Below are 25,019 nucleotides of genomic sequence, written 5' to 3' on the forward strand. Positions count from 1 at the left end.
AAGGCCGGCACATCCTTCCTTACAGGGCCCAAAACAGCTCACAATATTCCAAATGGGGTCTGACCAGAGTCTTATACAGCCTCAGAAGTACATCCCTGCTCTTGGATTCTAGCCCTCGTGACATAAATGCTCACATCTCATTTGCCTTCCTAACTGCCGACTGAACCTGCACATTCACCTTAACCGTTAACGTGCAATGATTGTATTTTGCTGACTTTTCCCAACACCACGGGACTGAGGGCAACAGGGTGCAAGGTGTTCTGCACGATGAGTAAGATTATCCTCTTGACAAGCAGCTCACAAGCTTCTAAGGATGGCAGCAACTTCATTCTAATGGAAGCGGAGAATGACGAAGAGGATGACTTTATTAAATATAAGATATTAACAAAGCAAGAGCGTGTCTGGGCCAAATTCCAACTCTACTGAAGTCCAATTCAGAAGCAAAGCGCTGGGGAATATAAAACAGCAGAATGTCCACTTGCTTAAGCCTTTTGTTTGAGTCAATGGGCTCCGAGAGCCACCGTTTTCTTACGCCTGCATCACCGGCCTCGACTCCTTTGCTTCCAGTTTCACTCCGGATCCGGCGAATCCAGTCCCTCCCTGTATCCACACAAACAAGAAGCAGCAGAGTCAGAATCCCTCAACCTTTCCCATTGCACCATCCAGGAGAGCCCTCCATTCAAAGATAAATTACATTTATATAGCACCTTTCACATCCCAAGGACATCCCAAAGAAATAAAATGAAAATCGCTTATTGTCACAAGTAGGCTTCAATGAAGTTACTGTGAAAAGCCCCTAGTCGCCACATTCCGGCGCCTGTTCGGGGAGGCTGTTGCAGGAATTGAACCGTGCTGCTGGCCTGCCTTGGTCTGCTTTCAAAGCCAACGATTTAGTCCTGTGCTAAACAGCCCCTGTGGTGCTTTGCAGCCAACCACTTTCCATTTGCACGAAAGCGAAATGCTACATCCGAAATAACAACAACAAAGTGCTGGAAAGGGGGGTCTGACCAGGAACATGTGGAGAGAGAAACAGAGTTAACCTTTCCAGTTCCAGAGAACAAAGTGGAACTCCAAAGAAGTGACATTTTGGACTCATCAACAAACTGTTTCTCTCTCCCACAACGCTGCCAGACCTGCTGACGTTTTCCAGCCCTTCCGTTTTTATTTTCCACATGCAGCTACTTTGAGGGTAACTCTACTGATTGGCCCCTCAACTAACCACTTGGCTACATGGTGTACTGAACACAACCTCTCTCTAAAATGTTGGAAAGACAAGGAACTGATCGACTTCAGGAAGCGTAGCACGAACCCCCCCCGCCCGTCTGCATCAATGGCTCCGAAGTGGAGATGGTCGATAGCTTTAAGTTCCTGGGGATCACCATCACCAACAGTCTGTCCTGGTCCACTCACGTTGATGCAACAGTCAAGAAAGCCCAACAACGTCTCTACTTCCTACGGAAGCTAAAAACATTCGGCATGTCTGCATCGCATCTCACAAATTTCTACAGATCTGCCAGAGAGAGCAACCTATCCGGCTGCATCACAGCTTGGTATGGCAACTGCTCGGTCCAAGATCGCAAGAAACTGCAGCGTGTGGTGAACTCAGCCCAACGCATCACACAAGCTTGCCACCCCCACATTGATTCGGTCTACACCACCCGCTGCCTCAGGAAAGCAGACAGTATTATCAGAGACCCCTCCCACCCAGGCAGAAGATAGATAAGTCTGACGACTCGCACATCCAGACACAGGAACAACTTCTTCCCCACAGCTAGAAGACTCCTCAACGACCCCCCCCTCGGACTGATCTGTTCCCTATAAGAACATTATTCACGGCGCCCTATGCTGCTCTTGCTCATGTATTTGCTTTGTTTGGCCCCTTGTTCCGCACTGTACCCAATCACTGTTTGTCGATGTACCATTTGTCAATGTACTCTATTGATTATTCTTTTGTCTACGATGTACGTACTGTGTACGTTCCCTTGGCCGCAGAAAAATACTTTTCACTGTACTTCGGTACATGTAACAATAAATGGAATCAAATCAAATCAAATGACGGACCAGAGGAGCTGCTCCATGTAACTGGCCCAAAAACGGTGTCAATTTGTTTTAGGGATGTTAATTGGGGGGGGCTGTTGATCTGAGTCACGAGACAATTCATGGTTCTTCAAACGAAGTCACAGGACTTTTTACAGCCACCTTACAGGGCCTGCGTTTAATGTCTGATCTGAAAGACGGCACTTCTGGCAATGCAGCACTCCCTCAATACTACCCTGGGAGCGTTGGCCTAGAGTATATGCTCAAGTCTCTCGCGCAGGACTTGAATGCCTGACCTCTAGCAAGGAGGCGACACTGCCAGATCCACTAAGAGATCTTATAATTGGGCCACGGTGGCACACTCCTGCTCTCTCTCCATATTGTCACCCGCTTGGAGCATAGAACATACAGTGCAGAAGGAGGCCATTCGGCCCATCAAGTCTGCACCGACCCACTTAAGTCTCACTTCCACCATATCGCCGTAACCCAATAACCCCTCCTAACCTTTTTATGGACACTAAGGGCAATTTATCATGGCCAATCCACCCAATCGGCACGTCTTTGGGCTGTGGGAGGAAACAGGAGCACCCGGAGCACGCAGACACGGGGAGATCGTGCAGACTCCGCACAGACAGTGACCCAAGCCGGGAATCAAATCTGGGACCCTGGAGCTGTGAAGCCACAGTGCTAGCCACGTGTGCTACCGTGCCTGACATCCAGATTCAGTTACTATGCCGGATTAAAAATTATGATTCAGAACAGCCGTTCTCATGGAAGTCGGTCAAATTGGATTGTTCTTTAATAATAATAATAATAATAATAATAATAATAATAATAATAATAATAATAATAATAATAATAATAATAATAATCGCTTATTGTCACAAGTAGGCTTCAATGAAGTTACTGTGAAAAGCCCCTAGTCGCCACATTCCGGCGCCTGTTCGGGGAGGCTGGAACGGGAATTGAACCCACGCTGCTGGTCTTGTTCTGCATTACAAGCCAGCTGTTTAGCCCACTATGCTGGCACAGGCAAGAATGCTCTAGAAGCTTCCGGAATGGATTGCCAGTTATGCAGTATTCAAGAGGGATTGATAAATGGATTAATCGTTGACATGAGCCGTCAGTGTGATTTCCGAGGTTGGGTTTCAATCACTGCAGGGGGTCGGGGAGGAATTTTTCAGATTTCACTTTTAAACTCATCGTCCCTCCCAATTTTCTCCTGGCTTGTGCCCGGGGGTTACAGAGTTGCAAGAGAGGGGGTGGGAAGTGTTTAATCAGGGTGCAAGCACTAGTCTGGGCATAAGGATGCGGATCAGCACCAAGTTGGAGCTTGTGACGACGAATGCACCGAAATCCTGAGGCACACGTGCACACACGCCGGAATGTGAACTGCTTTCGCTCACCCTCTGAATGTGGATTATGTCCTTCTCCGTCAGTTGGGCCCCATTGATCGGGTCAACCATGTCATGTTTAATCAGCTTCTCTACGCACTCCACGGTGACCACAGCCCCCCTGCAAACAACAAAAATCAAAATAAATCGGGGCGGCCACACGAATGACCTAGAATCCCTGACGTACATCGCTGACACTCCCAGTGGGGACTGATGCTGTCCCACTCCTGGTACGATGGGACAACCCTTCAAACAAAAGGGGGAGACGGTGTCATACTGGTCACTGGGCTAGTAATGCCCAGGCTAACGCTCTCGCGGAGCAGCTTCAAATCCCAACGAGGCAACTGGTGAAACTTCAACTTAATTAACTAACAAAATGAATTTTAAAATCTGGAAATGACAGCCCCAATGCTTATCGCCGGTTAACAACAGTTAATCCTTCTGTAAAAAGAAATTACCAGCGCACAGGCTATAGAAAAATCAACAACAACTTGCATTCATAAAGGACCTCTGATGTAATCCCAAGGCCCTTCACCAGAGAGATCATCAAACGGCATTTGACACGAGCCACGTTAGGAGATATTAAGATAAGTGACCACAAGCTTGGTCAAAGGGGTAGGATTTAAGGAGTGGCTTAAAAGAGGAGAGAGAGATTCGGGTAGGGTCTCCAGAGTTTAGATCCTCGGCAGCTGAAAGCAAGAATGGGGCAACGAAAAGGGTTGGTTACAGAAAGAAAGTCGGGGGAGGGTTTGCGACATGGATCAAGAACGAGTTGGGGGGTGGGGGGTAGGAGAGGGGGGAATCCGCGTCTCACTTACGAGGGTCGAAGTACAGCGCACGGCACAGAGTTCCCCAGCACGTCCCGCGTCACGGCACAGACGTAGCGTTCCTGCTTGGTGATTAGCTGCACGCGCTCCAGCTTACTGTCAACTGGCAAGAAGTTCACAGGGATCAGGTCTTTCATCTTCAGCGACCTCCCGCTCATCGGGCAGTAGACAGTCTTATCCTGCAAAGGGGGGGGGGTGTAAAAGGGAGTTAAACAATTCAGAGATACAGGGACGGGAGTGGGCCGCCTGGCCCATTGACTGCTCCGCCATTTTATTTATTTACCCCCGCAGCGCGCTCTCGTTTATCCCAGCTCCCGCACCCTAATCAATAAGCCCTAACGTTTCTTCCTCACGTTCAAGCATAGGAATAGTAGACCAAATGGCCTGTCGATCCGGTTCCTCCATTCAACGTCACCACGGCTGATACTTCGGTTTCAATTCCATTTTCCCACCCGTTCTCATATCACTCGATTCCCCGAGAGATCAAAGATCTGTCGAGGTCAGCGTTAAACATAATCAACAGTGCAACATCCACAAAACCTCTGGGGTAGGGAATGCCAAAGATTCACAGCGAAGCAATTTCTCCTCATCTCAATCCTAAACGGCGGTGCCCTTATTCTGATAATGTGCCCACCGCACCACCCCCCCCCCACCCTTTTTATTGTACATTCCCCAGCCATGTGTCAATAATGTCCCGACCCCCTGGGCTGGCACACGGACCTTGGCGAAGCCCAATAAACCATAGTCACCGGGTTTGTAACTTCAAACAAGTAACCTTTTATGTACAGCATTATAATTAAATGGACAGAAAAATGTAACTGATATCTACTACCCTACCCCTCTCCCAGCCCCCCACTTTTCCAACTATCCCCACTCCCTATATATACACACACACAAACAAACAAACACAAACACAGAGGAAAGGGTGATCGAGGGGGAAATAAATTATTAATAAAAGGCTCTTTGATGCACTAGGATGGCTTCTAGTTAATGTTTTTCTGAGGTTCAGCTTTGGTTTCGGTACTTCTTCTTTCTAGGCTTGAGATGGTTTTCTCTGGAAAGATTGTCTATGTTCTCTGCAGACTCAGCATCATTTCAGGTTCACAGCAAAGGATGTGCCGGGCACTCACTGCTTTCAGGACGATAGAGCAGTTCTTTTACCTCAGCAAGCGAAAGAGAGAGAGAGAGAGAGTGCGTTCTCCTTCCAAACTCCAAACACTTCTGCCCAGTTCTCTCAAAAAGCATCATGTAGGAACCAATCGCTGACTGTTGTCAGGCAGAACACTGTTCCTGGCCAATCCACCGGTTGCCAATTAGTCAATCGCCATGACTTCCTCCAAAACCGGTTCCTAACATTCACTCGTTGCCGCCGAGTCTGTTTCTCCTCTCCGAAATACAAAACCTGGAACACTGTGTCCTGACAAGCTCGGGTCCTCTGCTTAAAGGCACATTCCGATCATGGGTCCATGGACCAGAAATCAAATAGGAACAAAGGAAATAAACAGGAAGGACTCTTACAGTATTTACTCCGTCAAGCCCCTTCAGAACCTTATGTGTTTCAATAAGATCACCACCCATTCTTCTAAACTCCAGAGAATATCAGTTTACTTAGCCCCTCATCTCAGACAACCTCCTCACCCCAGGGACCAGTCTAGTGAATCTTTGCTGTTCTGTCTCCAATGCAAGTATATTCTTCCTTAAATACGGAGACCAAAACTGCACACAGTATTCCAGAGGTTGTCTCACCATAGCCCTGTACAACTGCAGCAAGACTTCTGTATTCCTGTACTCCAATTCCCTTGCAAATAAAGGCCATCATGTCATTGCTTACGATACCTGCGTGCTAGCTTTAGGAGCTCCGCATAGGAGTACACCCAAGTCTCTGCGAACATCAACATTTAAAAGTTTCACACTTTTTCAAAAAAATAACCTGCTTTTCTATTCTTACTATCAGGTGAATAACCTGACACCTCCCCACATTAACTCCATCTGCTACTGTTTCCCACTCTGTCGATATCCCTCTGCAGTGATTTATATACATTCTTACAACTCTGAACTGTACCAGTCAGTAAGCAGTCCAGTGGCTGTTTGACAACCCTTCGATGTGCTTGTTGTTGTATCTCAAAACTGTACGGTCCAGGAATAACTACGTCAGCTGAGACTCCGTGAGTAGCACTCTCGTGCCTCTGGGCCATCCTCAGCTGATCTCAGTCAAGGGTAAAGAGGACAAGAGAAGGAAAGGAAGATTTAATTGGGGGGTCACCTGGTCAATAAGGCAGTTATTCCTCCTGGTGAAGTGAGTGGTTGTAAGCTGCAAGCGCCAGGGGGCAAGATCAGGCTCAACAGTTGAATCATCCAACAAAACTCTGTGCAGGGCAAGAATGGCCAGATCTGAGATCTCTGGAAGTCCGAAACAGAGTATCCTGTACATTGAACCTTCTAACCTGAACATATTGAGACTATCAGACTAGCACTGCTGCACTTCCCTCCCTGTTTAAAAAACCATTGCCATTTTGTGGTCTTGTCTTTTGTGGCATAACCTTTTAGAATTAGGTCTTCAACTCTTTGCAAAACCCAGGAGCAGACTGGGGGAACTGACAGAACTCTGCTTTGAGCCTTCAGGCATGCCCAGTCTACAAACAAGAAAATTGCCCGTTATAACTTCCCATGCTTACAATGGAAATTTTGTATGTAAACATCATACTGTATTAACAGCCTCCCACCACGGAGGGGGGGGGCACTACTCTGCTCCAACCAACTCCTCTAACCTGCGTCGCAAATCATCACTTTTCCTATTTGATTGTAAATATGAAATCATGATATATGAAAAGGGCAGAGTGGATCACTTTTCTTTCGCACACAGCCCCCTCTTCCAAATATCACCTCTCCTTTCTTCCTGAAACTGCAGATGCGATTCAGTCGTCATTTTAAATGGGAAGGGAGGTTGGGGGGCAGGTGGAGGAGAAACAGGAAGACAGCAAGAACACCAAAGTAGAATAAATTGCCGCGGAGAATCTTACCGGTTTTCTCACGGTAGATGCTTTCGCCTCGGGGGTAAGGGACGGGATCCAAAAGCTCGGCAAGTGCTTTTCACCCCCGTGCTGAACTGGTTCCGTGCTCGAGCTAGCCTGGGCTTCCCCTGGGGATCATAAGGGCAAGTTCAAAGGGGGCTGGAGACTAAAGAAAAGGCAAATAAAAAAAGACCAGGGTTGGTGCAGATTGTTTCAACTTTCCAGCGTTGCCAGTGAGATTACCCGCTGGGGTGGGATGGAGCTAGCAGGTGGAGAGGCTGAAATCCTCCCCTTGGAATATGTGCCATTTCTGACGCACATGCCGCAAAGTTTGGCTCCTCACGTCGGAATTGAGCAAACACTCCTTCTACGGGTCGCGAAATAAAACCCCAAACTAATGGCAAACACGGCGTGCTGCCTTTGGAATTACGCTGAGCACAAGTTACCGCCCCGTGGGACGACGGTGATGTAAAGCTAATGTCACTGGACTAGTAACCCAGAGGCCCAGGCTGACACCATGGGGTTGCAGGTTCGATACCCAGCGCAGCAGGGAACAGGTTTTCTGGCAGCGATCAGAATAGCTGAGATGATAAATTGCTCTTTAGAAGCCTTTTAATTATGAGAATAGCCCTGCTGTCTCACGGCGCCGAGGTCCCAGGTTTGATCCTGGCTCTGGGTCACTATCCGTGTGGAGTTTGCACATTCTCCCCGTGTTTGTGTGGGTTTCACCCCCACAACCCAAAGATGTGCAGGGTAGGTGGATTGGCCACGCTAAATTGTCCCTTAATTGGAAAAAATGAATTGGTTACTCTAAATTTATTTATTTTTTTTAAAGAAAAAATTACGAGAATCAATAGCCAACACAAGAGTCAATGGCCACAGGTGTTTTAAAGGTGACTCCACAGGCAAAATTTGAGTAAAGTCAAAAATATGACCACCCAGATGTTAGGTCAATTTAATTTTGATTTTCTTTATCTATTAACACAAATTATTGTAGTTTACATGTATTTTAATAATAAAAATGCAAATGATAAATTCTATCAGATACTTGGCATTTTGTCACATGTTTGATTTAGAAATGCCAATTTTCTTTGTCTCCTAGCTCCCAATAGATTTTATTTTAGGCCATTTTTATTTAATTAAAAAGGTTCTTTGGTTACAAAATGGTTGCCGATCCCTGGATGACGGACTGGTATAAAGGGGCGGAATCCATTTGGGTTAGCAGCAGATGTCAATGGCGGTTGAAGTGCACTGATGTGCATGACGCTGCCTCCTCCAGTCAACCAGCCCCCCTATGCAATTGCTGCCGAGGGTTACCCATAGAACAATGTGCCAGACAGAGGGGTGATTACATGGATCAGCGATTTCAAAACAGTGCAGGAGGAGGACGTGACGGAAGGAATAAAGAGCATCGAGGAGGAAAACAGTCCAAGGATTTGCCTGATACAGTTTAAGGTGGTGCACAGGGTGCATATGACTCGGGCGAGAGAATGAGTGGGTTCTTTCACGGGGTAGCAGATGAGTGTGAGAGGTGTGGGCGGGGGCCAGCGAATCACGCGCACATGTTTTGGGGTTGCGAAAAATTGGGAAGTTTCTTGGGTGGGGAAGTTTCTTGGGTGGGGGGGGGGGGGGGGGGGGGGGGGGGGGGGGGGGGGGGGGGGAGAGGAGTGTTTGCAGTCTTAGCCAGGATAGTGGAGGTGGTGGAAGACCCGGACCCTTTGGTGGCGATATTTGGGGTTTCACAGAAACTCATGGAGAGGAGGAAGGCCGATATCTTGGCCTTCGCCTCTCTGATTGCACGGCGGCGAATTTTACTGGAGTGGCGGACGGCATCGCCACCGGGGTAGTGGCTTGGTTGGGTGACCTGTACGACTTCCTGCGGTTGGAGAGGATAAAATATGAGTTATGGGGCACTAGAGGGATTTGAGAAAAAGTGGGGGATGTTTGTGACCGTGTTTGAGGGGCTGCTCGTCGCGAGGGAGGGGGTGGTGGAAAAGAGGAAAAATCTGTACAGACTGTAGAGTTGATTGTTGGGAAGTATGTTTCCCGGGATGTTTGTTCGCCGTAACCTGTTTTGAAACATGCTGTAATAAAATACATTTTTTTTTTACAAAGAAGGAAAATAGTCTTCCGAGGAACCTTTTTATTTAAGTTTGCTTTCACCAGCTGTGAATCCCAGCAGCAATCCCACAGCATTGCTGTCACCGACAACAGCAAGACTAAGAAAGGGAAACACGTCAGTGGCCCAGAGGCAGCCACTGGAGGGGTTCCCCTAGAAAGACTTGCATTTATATAGAGCCTTTCCCCTCAGGACATCTCAAAGCATTTCGCAACCAATGAAGTACTTTTAATATCCACTCACCGTTATAAATTAGGAAACACGGCTGCTAATTTTCACAAACGGAAATATGTTAATGACCAGATCATCTTTTTGCAGTGATGTTGTTGAGGTGCAAGTAGTGAGTATGACACATGGAGAACTCTCCTGTGCTTCTTAGAAATGGTGCCGTGGAATAATTTACCTTCACCCGAGAGGGCAGACGGGACCGGAATTTAATGCCTTGGCCATACGTCGGAATCTCCAACAGTACAGCACTCCCTCTGCCCTGCACAGAACTGCCAGCCCAAGAGTGTTGTCCTCGGAGTGGCACGGTGACGCAGTGGTTAGCACAGCGCCGAGGACCCGGGTTCGATCCCGGCCCGTGTGGGGTTTGCACATTCTCCCCGTGTCTGCGTGGGTCTCACCCCCACAGCCCAAAGGTGTGCAGAGTAGGTGGATTGGCCGCGCTAAATTGGCCCATATTTGGAAGTAAAAAGAATCGGGTACTCTTAAGTTTTTTTTTAATGAAATAAAATAAACCAGGCTCAAGTCACCTGGTGGGACTTGATTGAGAACTGAGATGAGGTGGAATTACTTCTTGCAGAGGACGATAAATTTGTGGGACTCGCTGCCCCATAGTGCGGTGGGGTCTGAGTCATTAAATGGTTTCAAGAAGGAGATAGACATTCTTCTGATTCTAAAAACGGTTAAAGGGATATGGGGAACAGACAGGGAGATGGATTGGAGACCAGGAAGAGATCAGCCCAAAGGGCTGAATTGCCTATTTCTGCTCCTAATTTCAATGTTCCTATTCTGGCTTTAGAGATGGGATTGCCATTCACTAAACCCCTAACTTTCCGCTAACGGGAGTTGGTGACACTGATATCTTGAAAAAAACAAGCTATCCTTGAACAGCCGCTGGTCTCCAATTCAGAGCTGCTTTTCCTGTTCCTCGAAGCCACGTAGAAAGGTCACAGATTCAAGTCCGTCTTCAGAGACTTGAGCACAAACTGCGGGCTGACTTTCCAGAGCAGGGCGGAGGGGGTGTTGCACTCTCCGGGGTGCCAGGTTCGAAGGTGGATGCAGAAGGTTCCATGGCAATGTTATGGAGGATAATGGGCAGGGCAGTCCTCGCTGGTGCCTGGGCCAATAAGAATGCTTCAACAATGTTACCAAAGTGGGTAATCTGGTCATTGGTAACAGGCTGATCACATTGCTGAGCATGCGAGCTTGTTGTGCGCAAACTGGCTGCTGCATTTTCTACACTAGCCCAGTTCAATAGAAGTGCTTCATTGGAGGTGAAGCGGCTGGAGATGTATGAAAGGCACTATTATAAATGTAAGTCTATCTTTCTACATGAAACTGATATGACAGCCGAGCGACTTTGAATGGGGGAGGTGGAGGTGGGCTCCAGCCTCTCCCCCACCCTCTCCCCCACCTGCTCCCCACCCGCTCCCCCCCCCCCCCCCCCCCCAACCACGACCGCACGGAGGAGAATCCTGCTTTTCCTGACTACCGTAGGTCACCGTACCCTCTTTGGAGCTGAAGGGATTCAGCGGCTTGCTCACGATGGTTGACTCTTTCTCCAGGAACGCTTTGACTTTAGACTCCTTCTCCGCCTTCGCCAGCTCAGCCAGCTCCGTCTTTTTGATGTTCTTCTGTTTCTCGTAAGCCTGGGAGATCAAAGAAAAATAATTAAAGCTTCGAAATGGAGGATGGTACGGCTGACACGCAGACACCAGTGGCAGCAGGTCCACTGAAAAACGGTGGTTTGACAAAGTGCAATTGGGCTGGGGTTCCTGTGGAGCATCGTCCCCTCACCAACTGCATTCAAGAGGGTGGGCATAGAAACAGAAGACAGGAGCAGGCCATTCGGCCCTTCGAGCCGGCTCTGCCATTTGTCACTATCATGGCTGATCGTCCAAATCAATATCTAACCCTGCTTTCTCCCCATAACCCTTGATCCCATTCTCCCAAGTGCTATATCTTGAATATATTCAATGTCTGAGCCTCAATTATTTCCTGTGGTAATGAATTCCACAGGCTCACCACTCTAATGTCACCTCATCCTCAAACTCCTCTTGATTCGTGGGTAGATAGGGGCGGCAGGGGTGCAGGTGCAAGAAAGCACACGAACACCAGCGAGAGCCAGAATGCACGCTCGCTCACCGTCATCGATCCCCTGACGCAGACACCGCCCCGCCCCGCCGACACCGCCCCGCCGACACCGCCCCGCCAACACCGCCCCGCCAACACCGCCCCGCAGACGCCAACACCGCCCCACAGGCACCGCCCCGCCACGCAGGCACCGCCCCGCCTCGCCGACACCGTCCCGCCACGCAGACACCGCCCCGCCACGCAGACACCGCCCCACCACCGCCTCGCAAACACCGCCCCGCCACTGCCTCGCAGACACCGCCCCGCCACTCCGACACCGTCCCGCCACCGCCTCGCAAACACCGCCCCGCCACCGCCTTGCAGACACCGCCCCGCCACTCCGACACCGTCCCGCCACGCAGACACCGCCCCGCCACCGCCTCGCAAACACCGCCCCGCCTCGCCGGCACCGCCCCGCCTCGCCGACACCGTCCCGCCGACACCGTCCCGCCAGGCAGACACCGCCCCGCCACCGCCTCGCAAACACCGCCCCGCCACCGCCTTGCAGACACCGCCCCGCCACGCAAACACCGCCCCGCCACGCCGACACCGCCCCGCCTCGCCGGCACCGCCCCGCTTCGCCGACACCGTCCCGCCAGGCAGACACCGCCCCGCCAGGCAGACACCGCCCCGCCACCACCTCGCAAACACCGCCCCGCCACCGCCTTGCAGACACCGCCCCGCCACGCAGACACCGTCCCGCCACGCAGACACCGCCCCGCAGACACCGCCCCGCCACGCAGACACCGCCCTGCCTCGCAGACACCGCCACGCAGACACCGCCCCGCCGACACCGCCCCGCCACGCTGACAGACGATTTCATTCCATGTGAAGGGGAAGGTGGAAGTGAAGAGAAAGAGGAACCTACCTTTATCTTCTTGGCAATTTCGGTTTTCTGATGCAGGATGTATTCTAGAATTGCTTCCTTTTCATATATAAAACCATCAGGTCTGTAAAATGAAAAAACAACAAGAAATATTCATCAGCGTGACAACCCATTAGCCGCTTCAGCATTAAACACTAATGTATTTACATTTAATAATATTCTGACCAGGCTCTCTTAATGGTTCAAAGGGTAAATGCATAATATTTATGGAGCAACGGAGGTTAAATGGTCACAGGTTTGAAACCCGAATCCTGCTCAGGTAAGAAAAAGAGAAGTTGCATTCATATAGCACCAGTCACAAGCTCAGTGCCAAAGTGCTTTTCAGCCAATTGAATACCTTTTAAAGTGCAGACAATGTTGTGCATCAGGAAAAGTGGCAGCCAATTTATGGACAGCAAGCTCCCACAAACAGAAATGAGACTATGTTGCTGGACTAATAACCCACGACAGCTGCTGAGGAATGTAAATTCAATTCAGAAATTTGGAATACGAAACAAGGATCATAATCCACAAAATCTTAGTGCAGAAGGAGGCTGTTCGGCCCATCGAGTCTGCACCGACCCTCCAGAAGAATACCTAGGCCCACTCACCACCCTATCCCGTAACCCCACCGAACCTGTGGACATCAAGGGGCAATTTATCGCAGCCAATCCACCAAACCTGCACATCTTTGAACTGTGTGAGGAAACCGGAGCGCCCCGAGGAAACGCACACAGACACGGGGCGAACATGCAAACACCACACAGTCACCCGAGGCCGGAATCGAACCCGGGCCCCTGGCACGGTCAGGCAACAGTGCTAACCACTGTGCCACCCTCAATGGTGACTGTGAAACTAGAGAAACCTTGGAGCAATCCCCTCCTCGTTTCTCTCGGTGGGTGGCAATTGAATACCTACTCACTGTCTAGAGAGGCACTGACCGACCACTGGTTTATTAATTTTAATGGGAAAATTACAGAGAGCAATCCCAAAATGCAAAGACCTTGGGATTCCAATATGATAAATACAAAATTTGATTCAATTGCCAGAATATGAATGTTGCTGAAAAGAAAGTCACGTTGCCAAAGTTTTTCATCTTGCACTCATCAGGACAAACACAAGAATACAAAATTTCAAACAGGGCACTCCGTTATGGGCGGGCTGGAGACAGCGGCAGGATCAACACTTGTGCAAGAATGTACGCTGTTACACCAACACTCCTGTACCAAATCACTTTTCTACGGGACCAGTCCCGACGTGGCAAACGGGAGAGATAGAGGCAGAAGGGGTGTGGCGGAGAGATGAGATTGTCCATGTGGCTGCTTGTGATTGCTTTCTCCAAGGCAATGCGTCAGCCAAAGGGGCTCCCCAAGCTCCAGGGAAATGCAAAAATAGTGCACGGCTTGGACATGTTCCTTTTGTTTGCAGAATCTTATTCGCCCCAGTCACCACGAGCCTGCTTGTCGGCACAGGAGGTAGTGGCACCTTTGGGGACAGCAGCAGGAGTTGGGTTCGGATCCCAGGAATCCGCAGCCTCCAGGAGAGGAGGGAAAAGTATCAGAGGATGGGGGAAGGGAAAAATAAGAAGGACTCACGTTATGACGGGATCTTTGCAAGGCTGCAAAGATAAACAGCAGCAGTCAAAGTCCTTGATGGCATCCTTGCTGAGTCGTAGGGACTGAGTCCCATACCCTGAAACAGCTGGGTAAGAAGAGAGAATCAGTCAGTCAAGAACCCCGACCATAATCGGCCCCAACAACGTACCTGGTGAAAACGCAATGTTGAACAATTGGGCAAAGGAAGACTGGCATTTATATATCACCATACATGGCGACCATACGTCTCAGTGACGTATCTTTGAAACATAGATCGAAAATAGAAAACTCGGCAGCCAACATGCACACAGCAAGATCCCACAAACAGCAATGTGATAATGGCCAGGTAATTTTGCGAAGTCGATTTGGGGAATAAATATTTAACAAGACTCCATGGGTGTCTATCCTGCTGCGGGATCTTTAACATCCACTGGAGAGAGCAACAGAGACTCCGTTTAATGTTTCATCCAAAGAAGGCACCTCTGGCAGTGTGGCACTCCCTCACTACTACTGATAATAATAGTCTTTATAGTGTCACAAGGCGGGTTACATTAACGCTGCAATGAAGTTACTGTGAAAAGTCCCTAGCCGCCACATTCCGGCGCCTGTTCGGGTACACAGAGGGAGAATTCGGAATGTTCAATTCACCGAACAAGCACGTCTTTCGGGACTTGTGGGATGAAACCGGAGCACCGGGAGGAAACCCATGCAGATGCAGGGAGAAGGTGCAGACTCCGCACAGACAGTGACCCAAGCCGGGAATCGAACCTGGGACCCGAGCGCTGTGAAACAACAGTGCTAACCACTGTACTACCGTAACGCCCACTGCAGTGTCAGATTCCCTACGGTGCTGAAGGAGGCCATTTAGCCCATCGGGTCTACACCGACCCTCTGAAAGAGCACACTTATCTAGGTTCACTCCCTAGCCCTATCCCTGTAACCCCATAACTCCACCTAAACTATGGACACATGGACAATTTAGCATGGCCAATCCACCTAACCTGCACATCTTTGTACCGTGGGAGGAAACTGGAGCACCCGGAGGAAACCCATGCAGACACAGGGAGAACGTGCAAACTCCACAAAGACAGTTACCCAAGGTTGGAATTGAACCCAGGTCCCTGGAGCTGTGAGGCAGCAGCGGTAACCACTGTGCCACCGTGTTGGCCTAGGGGCAGCACGGTAGCCTTGTGGATAGCACTGTTGCTTCACAGCTCCAGGGTCCCAGGTTCGATTCTGGCTTGGGTCACTGTCTGTGCGGAGTCTGCACATCCTCCCCGTGTGTGCGTGGGTTTCCTCCGGGTGCTCCGGTTTCCTCCCACAGTCCAAAGATGTGCGGGTTAGGTGGATTGGCCATGATAAATTGCCCTTAGTGTCCAAAATTGCCCTTAGTGTTGGTGGGGTTACTGGGTTATGGGGATAGGGTGGCGGTGTTGACCTTGGGTGGGGTGCTCTTTCCAAGAGCCGGTGCAGACTCGATGGGCTGAATGGCCTCCTTCTGCACTGTAAATTCTATGATAATCTATGATTTCTGCACTCCAAGTCCTCGAGTGGGATTTGAACCCACAACCTTCTGACTCAGAAAGGAGGGACCTGCCCACTGAGCCACAGCCTGAACCATTATATAATAAAAAAGAGGAGACTTCACCAGCATCCACCACCAGTCAAAATGGGTCCTTCACCCACAGGGCGAATCTCACCTCCTCCATGCCCCTTCTGCCTCTAGCTCTACCCACTGCCATATGGGGAAAGGGTGCAGGTTAATTTATAAGTAGTGTTGGGGGGGGGGGGGGGCGCTACCACACCCTAGTGCATTCTCCACAGTACCGCCTCGACCAGAGCCAGCTTGCCAACCAAACAGCCTCCTTTTCTCATGTAGAATAAATTGTTGCTCCCTTTGAAATTTGACATTCTTGCATCTGTCCTGATGAGTGCAATATGAAAAGCTTCAACAGCACGTCACTTTTTTTTCTCTGCATTACTCAAGGTCTGTACTAACAAGCAATTACTAATTTTAAAAATTCTTTCAAAAACAGATACAGGCGCGAGGGGCTGAATGGCCTCCTGGGCTGTGTAATTCGATTTTGAGGTTATACGACGCTCCGGTCAGATCATAACTGGAGTCACCACACGATTAAAAAGGAAGATGTACCTCACGGCGGTGAGGGCGCGGGTTCGAATCCTGGCCCTGGGTTACTGCCCTTGTGGAGTTTGCACATTCTCCCCCTGTCTGCGTCGGTCTCACCCCCACAACCCAAAGATGTGCAGGGTAGATGGATTGGTCACGCTAAATTAACCTTTAATTGGAAAAAGAAATTATTGGGCACTCTAAATTTTAAAAAAAAGATGTATAACGAATGGGGAAGACAAAGCAAACAAAAAAAAAATACCCAGGATATTGGAATTCCGAAATAAGAACAGGAAAAGCTGGAAACACTCGGAAGCTCAGGCACCGTCAATGTTAACATTTAACAAATGTTAACAATTGGTAACAGGGTTGACGTTTCAAGCTGGTGGCCGGTTTCAGCTCCAGCAGATTCTGAAGAGAGGTTTACGATCTGAAACGTTAGCTCCGTGTCTTTCACTCTCTCTCCGTGGGTACCATTGCCTAACAGGTGGAATGGTCTCCGGCATTTTCTCTTAATTCCCAGAGTAAACAACGGGGAGAGCCAAACAAGCGAAGGACTGCGGGCGCTGGAAGCTGAGACCAGAACAGAGGATGCCAGAAACACCCAGCAGCGTCTGTCAGAAGAAACAGAGTTGACATAGAACAAGAACATACAGTGCAGAAGGAGGCCATTTGGCCCATCGAGTCTGCACCGACCCACTTAAGCCCTCACTTCCACCCTATCCCTGTAACCCAATAACCCCTCCTAACCTTTTTGGTCACTCAGGGCAATTTATCATGGCCAATCCAACCTGCACGTCTTTGGACTGTGGGAGGAAACCAGAGCACCTGGAGGAAACCCACGCAGACACGGGGAGAACGTGCAGACTCCGCCCAGACAGTGACCCAGCAGGGGAATCGAACTTGGGACCCTGGTGCTGTGAAGCCACAGTGCTATCCATGTGTGCTACCGTGCTGCCCCTATAAGCGATGGCAATTGAGAATTGACGTTTCGAGTCAGCTTGGCTCTTTAGAGAAAATAGGAGCAGGAGGAGGCCATTCGGCCCTTCGAGCCTGCACTTCTATTCATTATGATCATGGCTGATCATCCATTCAATAGCCTGATCCTGCCTTCGCACCCGACCCCCCCACTATCCTTTGATCCCCTTCACCACAAGTACTGTATCTGCTGCCTGAAAACATACAATGTTTTGGCCTCAACTGCTTCCTGTGGTAGCAAATTCCACAGGCCGACCACTCTCTGGGTGAAGAAATTTCTCCTCATCTCTGTCCTAAATGGTCTGCCCCGTATCCTCAGACTGTGACCCTTGGTTCTGGACACCCCCACCATCGGGAACATCCTTCCTGCCTCTATCCTGTCCAGTCCCATTAGAATTGTATAGGTTATGAGATGCATTGTGCTCGCCCCAGAGTCTCGCTATAAAAAGAAAAGTCAGATCCTGTCCACTACCACACCTCCTTACTCCCACCTACACTTTGGCACCTCTCCCTCCCCACCTCTTCTCAATCCCCCCCCAACCTCCATTATTGTCTGTGGACTGCAGGTTAAGCCACTGATATTATTCACTCCATCCTCCCACCTACCTGTGTCCTTCTTCTTCTCATAGTAGGTGTACACAGCCCCCGCCGTGCAATTCTTCCCATGTCTGGTCATCGCTCGCACACCAGCTGCGTGCCTCAGTCCTGTAGGAACGGATGCAAAGAAAAGTCAGCTAACACAATTTTGGATCAATGGGGCCATTCAGTCCATCTAAATTCATCCAGCTAGAAGGATCCCAAAGTCCTCCCAGTGTAACATCCAATCGCTCCCGGCGTTTTCAGCCCGACAAGTCCGTTCCTTGCCTTGGCCAACAACCATTTGCATTTATATAGCGCCTTTCACAAAATGCCCAGGCGCATTTACAAATTAATTTGACACCGAACCACACAAGATTCACGAGAGTGATCCCAGGGATAAGCAACTGTACTATGAGGACAGAGAGAGAGAGAGAGAGAGAGAGAAACTGTACTATGAGGACAGAGAGAGAGAGAGAGAGAGAGAGAGAGAGAGAGAGAGAGAGCGGCTCGATTGAGGTATTCAAAAAGAGTACTGGATTGCTATCTGAAAAGAGAATGTGCAAGGTTACGGCGATTAGGAGTGGGACTTGATAGAATGCTCTTTCAGAGAGCCAGGCCAGACTCGATGGGCCGAATGGCCTTCTGCTGCACTGTAAAGGTTCTGTGATTTTGTGAGGCGGTGGATGATGGGGGTGGGGCGCTCAATCAAAAGGAAATTGGATTATCTGAAAAGGGAGAATGAAATTAAATGAAAATGAAATGAAAATGAAAATCGCTTATTGTCACAAGTAGGCTTCAAATGAAGTTACTGTGAAAAGCCCCTAGTCGCCACATTCCAGCGCCTGTTCGGGGAGGCTGTTACGGGAATTGAACCGTGCTGCTGGCCTGCCTTGGTCTGCTTTCAAAGCCAGCAATTTAGCCCAGTGTGCTAAACCAGCCCCTGTGTAGGGTTAAGGGAGAAGGCCGGGGACTGGCAATTGCTGCATTGCTCGTCTGGAGAGCTAGTCCAGACACGATGGGCTTAATGGCCTCCTCTGTCCTGTAACCATTCTGTAATCTTGACATGTTATAGGTCCGTTGGGGGGCGGGGGGAGCACATTGGCAACAAGTCGCGATCCCTCATCAAACGGGATAACCTATAAACCTTCACAGTCGGAGTTTCAGATCAGTCCCGGAATATAATTTCAGAGACATTCCCCTGACTATCACTGCCAGACAACTAGTGACAAAAAAAGGCGATGGTGAGATACGGTTTGTTTACAGGAAGTAAGAGCTGCCGCCAGCTCCTGCACATTGAAAGATAATCTTATTACTGTCTGTAAACATCGATCTTAGATGGTGAGGAATTAGACTCAAAACAGGATTACTCCACTTTTATGTGCAAAGAAACATTCACATAGCAACTCATTACCTCTCTGGAATGTCCACAGCACTCCATAGACATTGAATTTCAGAATAACTCACTTACCATAGGCAAACACACAACTATTTTAGCATAAAGCAGGGTCCAAGAAACCACAAATGATCAGTTAAACTTTTTTCTTTAAAAGCTCAGGTTGTTTTTTTTTTAATTTAAAGCACCCAATTATCTTTTTCCAATTGAAATGACTTGAAAATCGCTTATTGTCACAAGTAGGCTTCAATGAAGTTACTGTGAAAAGCCCCTAGTCGCCACATTCCGGCGCCTGTTCGGGGAGGCTGGTAAGGGAATTGAACCGTGCTGCTGGCCTGCCTTGGTCTGCTTTAAAAGCCAGCAATTTAGCCCTGTGCTAAACCAGCTGCAATTAAGGGACAATTTAGCGTGACCAATCACCAATCAGGCACAAGAATGTGCAATCTCCTCACGGGCAGTGACCTGGGGCCGAGATCGAACCCAGGTCCTCGTCATCGTGAGGCAGCAGTGCTAACCACTGCGCCATCGTGCCGCCCCTAAACTCAGGTTGGTTAAGGGGTAACTATTGGCCAGGATGCCAGGGAGTTTCCTTAATTCATATTCGAATCGAGGGGGCCGTGCGATCGTTTACGCCCACCACAGGGGGCAGACAGGGCCTTGGCTTAACATGTCATCTGAAAGACGGCTCCTCTGACAGTGCAGGACTCCATTGGCACCGCACTGGGAGGATTGTGGGCTCCTTAGGAGCTGCCGGTATCCCAAGTGGACAGCACAAGAGAGCCATTAAACGATCTAACGGGTTTCAATACACGATAAAGCATAGAAAAACGCCATTCGGCCCATCGCGCCCGTGCTAGCCCTTTGATGGCTATCCAATCCCACAGCCTTGCAGATTTTCCCCTTCAAGCAGGTACTTCATTTTTTTTTTTTAAATTATAACTGAATCTGCTGCCCCTCTAACCTGGCAAGCGTCACTCACTGAACAATTTTCGACCCAGAAGTGTACCTTTAATTCTGGCCTCGGACTCACCCAAACAACAGGCCCTCCAGGCCGGAGGTGCGTCAGTTTGACCCGACCGGAAGGGAAAAGGCGGCGAGCTTCCTTCCGGTGCAGCGGGCGGAAGTAGATCAGATGGCGGCGGCCCCGAGCATGCGCATCTCGCTCAATATGGGTTACCCAGTATTCATTTACAGCCTCTCCGCCCCACACATTCCCTCCCTCTCCAAAGTTTGGGGGGCGGCGGGGGGAGTTATTGGGTTCGGGTTGGCCCGTGGCCGCGTTTAAAACAAACGGTCCTCGACCGAGGGAACAGAGCGAGTTGGCCATTTGACAGCTGGTGTTGCTGCCCCCTGCTGTTGGGGAGGACCAGCGGCTCCCAGCAGTCCTGCAGCGCCACCTGTGGCTAAGCCTGAATCTTCCTGGCAGCCGGGACAGGACCTGTACCTGCACAGTGGCATTGCACATCACCTGCCCAGTGGCATTGCACATCACCTGCCCATAAAACACAAGTCCACGCACGCCTGCTGTTTCTCCCCTGCCCTGTTTTCAAGGGACAATACAGGGCAGAAGAGGCCCATTGAACCTGCGCCCACGCAAAACACCTGACCCGCCTACCTAATCCCATTTGCCAGTACTTGGCCCGTGGCACCAAGTGCTCATCCAGGTACTTTTTAAAGGGTGTGAGGCAACCCGCCCTCCCTCCTCAACCGTGCGCTGCGTGGCCTTTTCCGTTTGGGCGCCTTTCCACCGATGTGGGGCTACTGTAAGGGCAGGGCCACCGGTGTGCCCTTTTCCGGTGGTCTGTGCTTCTCGTTTGGGCGCCTTGCCGCCGATGTGACCTTTCCGCCGATGTGGGGCTACCGTTGGTGCTGAGGAGGGGATGGTGGTGGGGTTTTGTTTTTTGGTGTCTTGTAAATGAATTTTGCATATTACTGATTTCCGTGACTGTTTTTAGCATGTTGCTGATTCTTTTGTATTCTAGAGTTGTCAATAAATTTAAATATCTGGAAGACAAACCCGCCTTTTTTTTTTGTTTATGGGACGTAGGTGTCGCAGGCCGTGCCAGCATTTATTGCCCATCCCTAATTGCCCTTGAGGCAGTTAAGTGTCAACCCATGCTGCTGGATCTGGAGTCACGTGTAGGCCTGACTGGATAAGGATGGCAAATCTCCTTCCCTAAAGGACATCAGTAAACCAGATGGGGTTTTACGACAATCGACACTGGCATCATGGTCATCATTAGACTTTTAATTCCAGATTTTTATTGAATTCAAATTTCACCATTTGCAGTGGTGGGATTTGAATCTGGGGTCCCAGAGCATTACTCTGGGTCTCCAGTTTGCTAGTCTGGTGACAATATCACTATGCCACTGCCTCCCCCACTCTATGACTCTATATACCATTGTTAAGAAAACCAATCCCATATCTACGACATATATATATTCCTATTTGTGGAACAGAGTGGGTGTTGTGCCGCAGTGGGTAGCAGGCCTTGCCAGAAGCTCCAGGTTCAAGACATACTTCAAGATTTGACGTGCAAGGAAGGTGTGCTCGTAACAGCCTGTATTTCCTTCCAAGGGGAGAGTTTCCTTGTCAGCCTTACTGCAGGGCAGCACTGCAAAGGCCAGGATTTATTGCCCATCCCCAGTTTCCCCTTGAGGTTGAGACGGTGACGCTGAACTTCCCTTTCGAGAACCGCTGATGTCTGTGTGATGAAGGTGTTCCTGGGAACGGAGTTCCAGGATTTTGATCAGGTGATAGTGAAGGAACTGGCACTGTATTTCCAAGTCAGAATGTTCTCATTCCCATGCATATGCTGCCCTTGCCCTTCTAGGTTTTTTGAAGTCGGGGGGGGGGGGGGGGGGGGTTAGCATTACTGCCTCACAGCACCAGAGACCCGGGTTCGATTCTCAGCTTGGGTCACTGTGCAGTTTGCACGTCCTCCCCGTGTCTGCGTGGGTTTCCTCCGGGTGCTCCGGTTTCTTCCCACAGCCCAAAGATGTGCAGGTTAAGGTGGATTGACCACGCTAACTTGCCCCCTTAAGTGCCCAAAGATGTGTAGGTTAGGTGGGATTACAGAGCAAGGGCGGGGGTTTGGGCCTACGTAGGGCACCCTTTCAGAGGGCCGTTGCAGACTCGATGGGCCAAATGACCTCCTGCACTGTAGGGATCCTATGGATTATGATGGGCCAACCCTATCACAGACGATTGCGCAGTTATGAGCACCAAGACATCTAAACGTTTCAAAAACGGACACCAAGGGACCCGAGGTTGTGAAAACAGAGCTTCTTTGTTTGAAAATACCTGCGAGACAGTTAAATGTGGAGGTCTCAACGTGTGGAACCAAATTAGCATGTGTCCGAAGAGGGGCAAGGGGTGGGGGGTGGGGGGGGGGGGGGGGGGGGGAGAAAACTGGGGGAGGGACACTTGGGTAACAGACCAGGTTTAATATCGGTGAGCTAATTCTCTGTAAGAATGAATTGTTCTCGAATGGAAGCAGAGAACCAAAAGTGAGACAGAGATAAGATTGGTCTGTGGTTAGCCTAATGACTGGTGTGAGATGCTGTGGTGACAGTAATTCACACACACAGTCATCTGACAGATCGCTCAAAATCGCAATCAGGTTGACCCAGTTGAAGATACGACGCCACCACTTCCATCTTTCGCTTACCCATTCTAAAACATCCCTCCACAAAAAAATACCAACTCGACTGTAATTTTTCATGACAAATTTAGCACGATTTTATGTATATATGTGTGTGTGTATCAGCTGTGGCTCATTTATTCAGGGAAAACTTCCTCCTCAAAGGACAGCACCAGCTGTCAGCTAGCGGCGCACTCCCACTGACTCAGGGCCTCAAAATAACCCCCCCCCCGGCACTTGTTCAAAATCAGATCGTTCCTACTGGGACGCATTCCGCCCCCGACGAACTGACCACAGCTCTCGCCGTGGCCAACCTTCTGGCGGGCTGCAAACATCGCCAGCCGCAACCTAGTCACCGCGACGAACGGTGAAGGCCCGGGATTCAACCGCTCGAAGACGGGACACGCAGGGAAGGTGCGGCCACTTTCTCCACACGGGAAACAGCCCATGCGAATTTAAACAAAAGTTGGCATCACGCTCGCCTCTGAATCACGAGGTTCTGGATTTCAGTCCCTCTCTCCAGGGCTTGAGCACAGGAAATCTACACCAAATCGACGGCACTCCCGGGTCACTGTCCATGTGGAGTTTGCACATTCTCCCCGTGTCTGCGTGGGTCTCGCCCCCCCCCCACAACTCAAAGATGTGCAGGGTAGGTGGTTTGGCCACGCTAAATTGACCCTTAATTGGAAAAAATAGAATTGGGAACTCTAACTTTATTTTTTTTTAAACTCGGCAGCACTGAGGGAGTGCTGTGTTGTTGGAGTTGCCACCCTTCAGATGAGATGCTAAACCGAGGCACAATCTGCCTGCTGGGGCGAATGTCAAAGATCAATCAGTAAAGATAAACAACAACACCTCCTCCACAATTGTCCTCAATACTGGGGCCTCACAAGACCGCGTACTTAGCCCCCTACTATATCCCTATACACACACGACTGCGTGGCAAAATGTGGCTCCAACTCCATCTACAAGTTTGCTGATGACACGGATCTCAAACAACGATAAGTCAGAATACAGGAGGGAGATAGAGAACCTAGTAGAGTGGTGCAACAACAACCAGCTCTTCCTCAATGCCAGAAAAACTAATTGACTTCAGTTACACACTCCTGTCTGCATCAACGGGGCCGAGGTGGAGATGGTTGACAGCTTCAAATTCCTAGATGTGCACAACACCAAAAATCTGTCCTGGTCCACCCACGTCGACGCTACCACAAAGGAAGCACAACAGCCCCTATACTTCCTCAGGACACGAAGGAAATTCGGCATGTCCACATTGACTTTTACCAATTTTTACAGATGCACCATAGAAAGCATCCTATCGGGCTGCATCACAGCCTGGTATGGCAACTGCTCGGCCCAAGACCGTAAGAAACTACAGAGAGTCGTGAACGCTGCCCAGTCCATCACACGAACCCGCCTCCCAACCATTGGCTCTGTCTACACCGCCTGCTGCCTTGGGAAAACGAGCAGCATAATCTAAGACCCCTCCCACTCGGGTTATTCTCTCTTCCTCAGGGGTGCTTTGAGGTCAGGCCCGCATGTTGCGGCCGGCCCCTGCTGACTGGCCACCTTATGGCTGGATATTAAGGACTGGTAAGGCAAATCAACAGGTGTTGGGGCGGGGAAGGAGTGAGGGGGGAGGAGGAGAGGTGGGCGAGTAAAAAGTACATTTGGTAATCTTACAGCACCCCCCCCCCCCCCCCCCCCCCTCACCAAACTCCATAATCCAGGTGGTCTTGTAGCCAACTCGCCAGGAATGATCTGGAATCTCCAGGAATTGAAGATCGATCTCCAGGACCCCGCTGTGTGCGCGACCCTGGAGTAAAATCATCGAGACATCAAAAAAGATGATTTTTGTTTTGGTCAAGTTCTTTAAACCTTTCTCCTTACCAGATGTAAAAATATTGAAAATGCGGAGGAAAATGGATGTTCGACTGACAGTCAAACACCATCCAACTGGGTAAGGAGTCTTTTTGTTTTCCGATTGGCGTAGGTAGGGTGTACGCCACGAGATAAACGTGTTGGACAACTAATGCCTGGAGCGTTTAGGGGAAGGGGGGGGGACAAATCATGTGGTGAAACCTCCAGGAA

At 49.8% G+C, this 25,019-nt stretch overlaps 1 protein-coding gene across 2 annotated transcripts; it reads right to left on the minus strand.

Annotated features, from left to right (window-relative positions):
* Window positions 1-347: 347 nt before the first annotated feature.
* nosip (nitric oxide synthase interacting protein) lies at window positions 348-20,434 on the minus strand. Of its 2 annotated transcripts, none has more exons than XM_072492252.1 (9): window positions 20,315-20,434; window positions 17,919-18,017; window positions 14,207-14,312; window positions 12,615-12,696; window positions 11,121-11,262; window positions 7,279-7,397; window positions 4,250-4,437; window positions 3,444-3,552; window positions 348-600 (listed from the first exon to the last, which is right to left on the minus strand). In XM_072492252.1, exons 2-9 carry the CDS (start codon window positions 17,986-17,988, stop codon window positions 529-531), a joined length of 888 nt encoding a protein of 295 aa, XP_072348353.1. In that variant the 5' UTR covers window positions 17,989-18,017; window positions 20,315-20,434; the 3' UTR covers window positions 348-528. The 2 variants fall into 2 exon arrangements, with proteins under 2 accessions (XP_072348353.1, XP_072348352.1); XM_072492251.1 differs by having other exon boundaries at window positions 20,291-20,380.
* Window positions 20,435-25,019: the final 4,585 nt, after the last annotated feature.

This window comes from Scyliorhinus torazame, chromosome 29, assembly GCF_047496885.1.
Source record: "Scyliorhinus torazame isolate Kashiwa2021f chromosome 29, sScyTor2.1, whole genome shotgun sequence".
Lineage (NCBI taxonomy): Eukaryota > Metazoa > Chordata > Chondrichthyes > Carcharhiniformes > Scyliorhinidae > Scyliorhinus > Scyliorhinus torazame.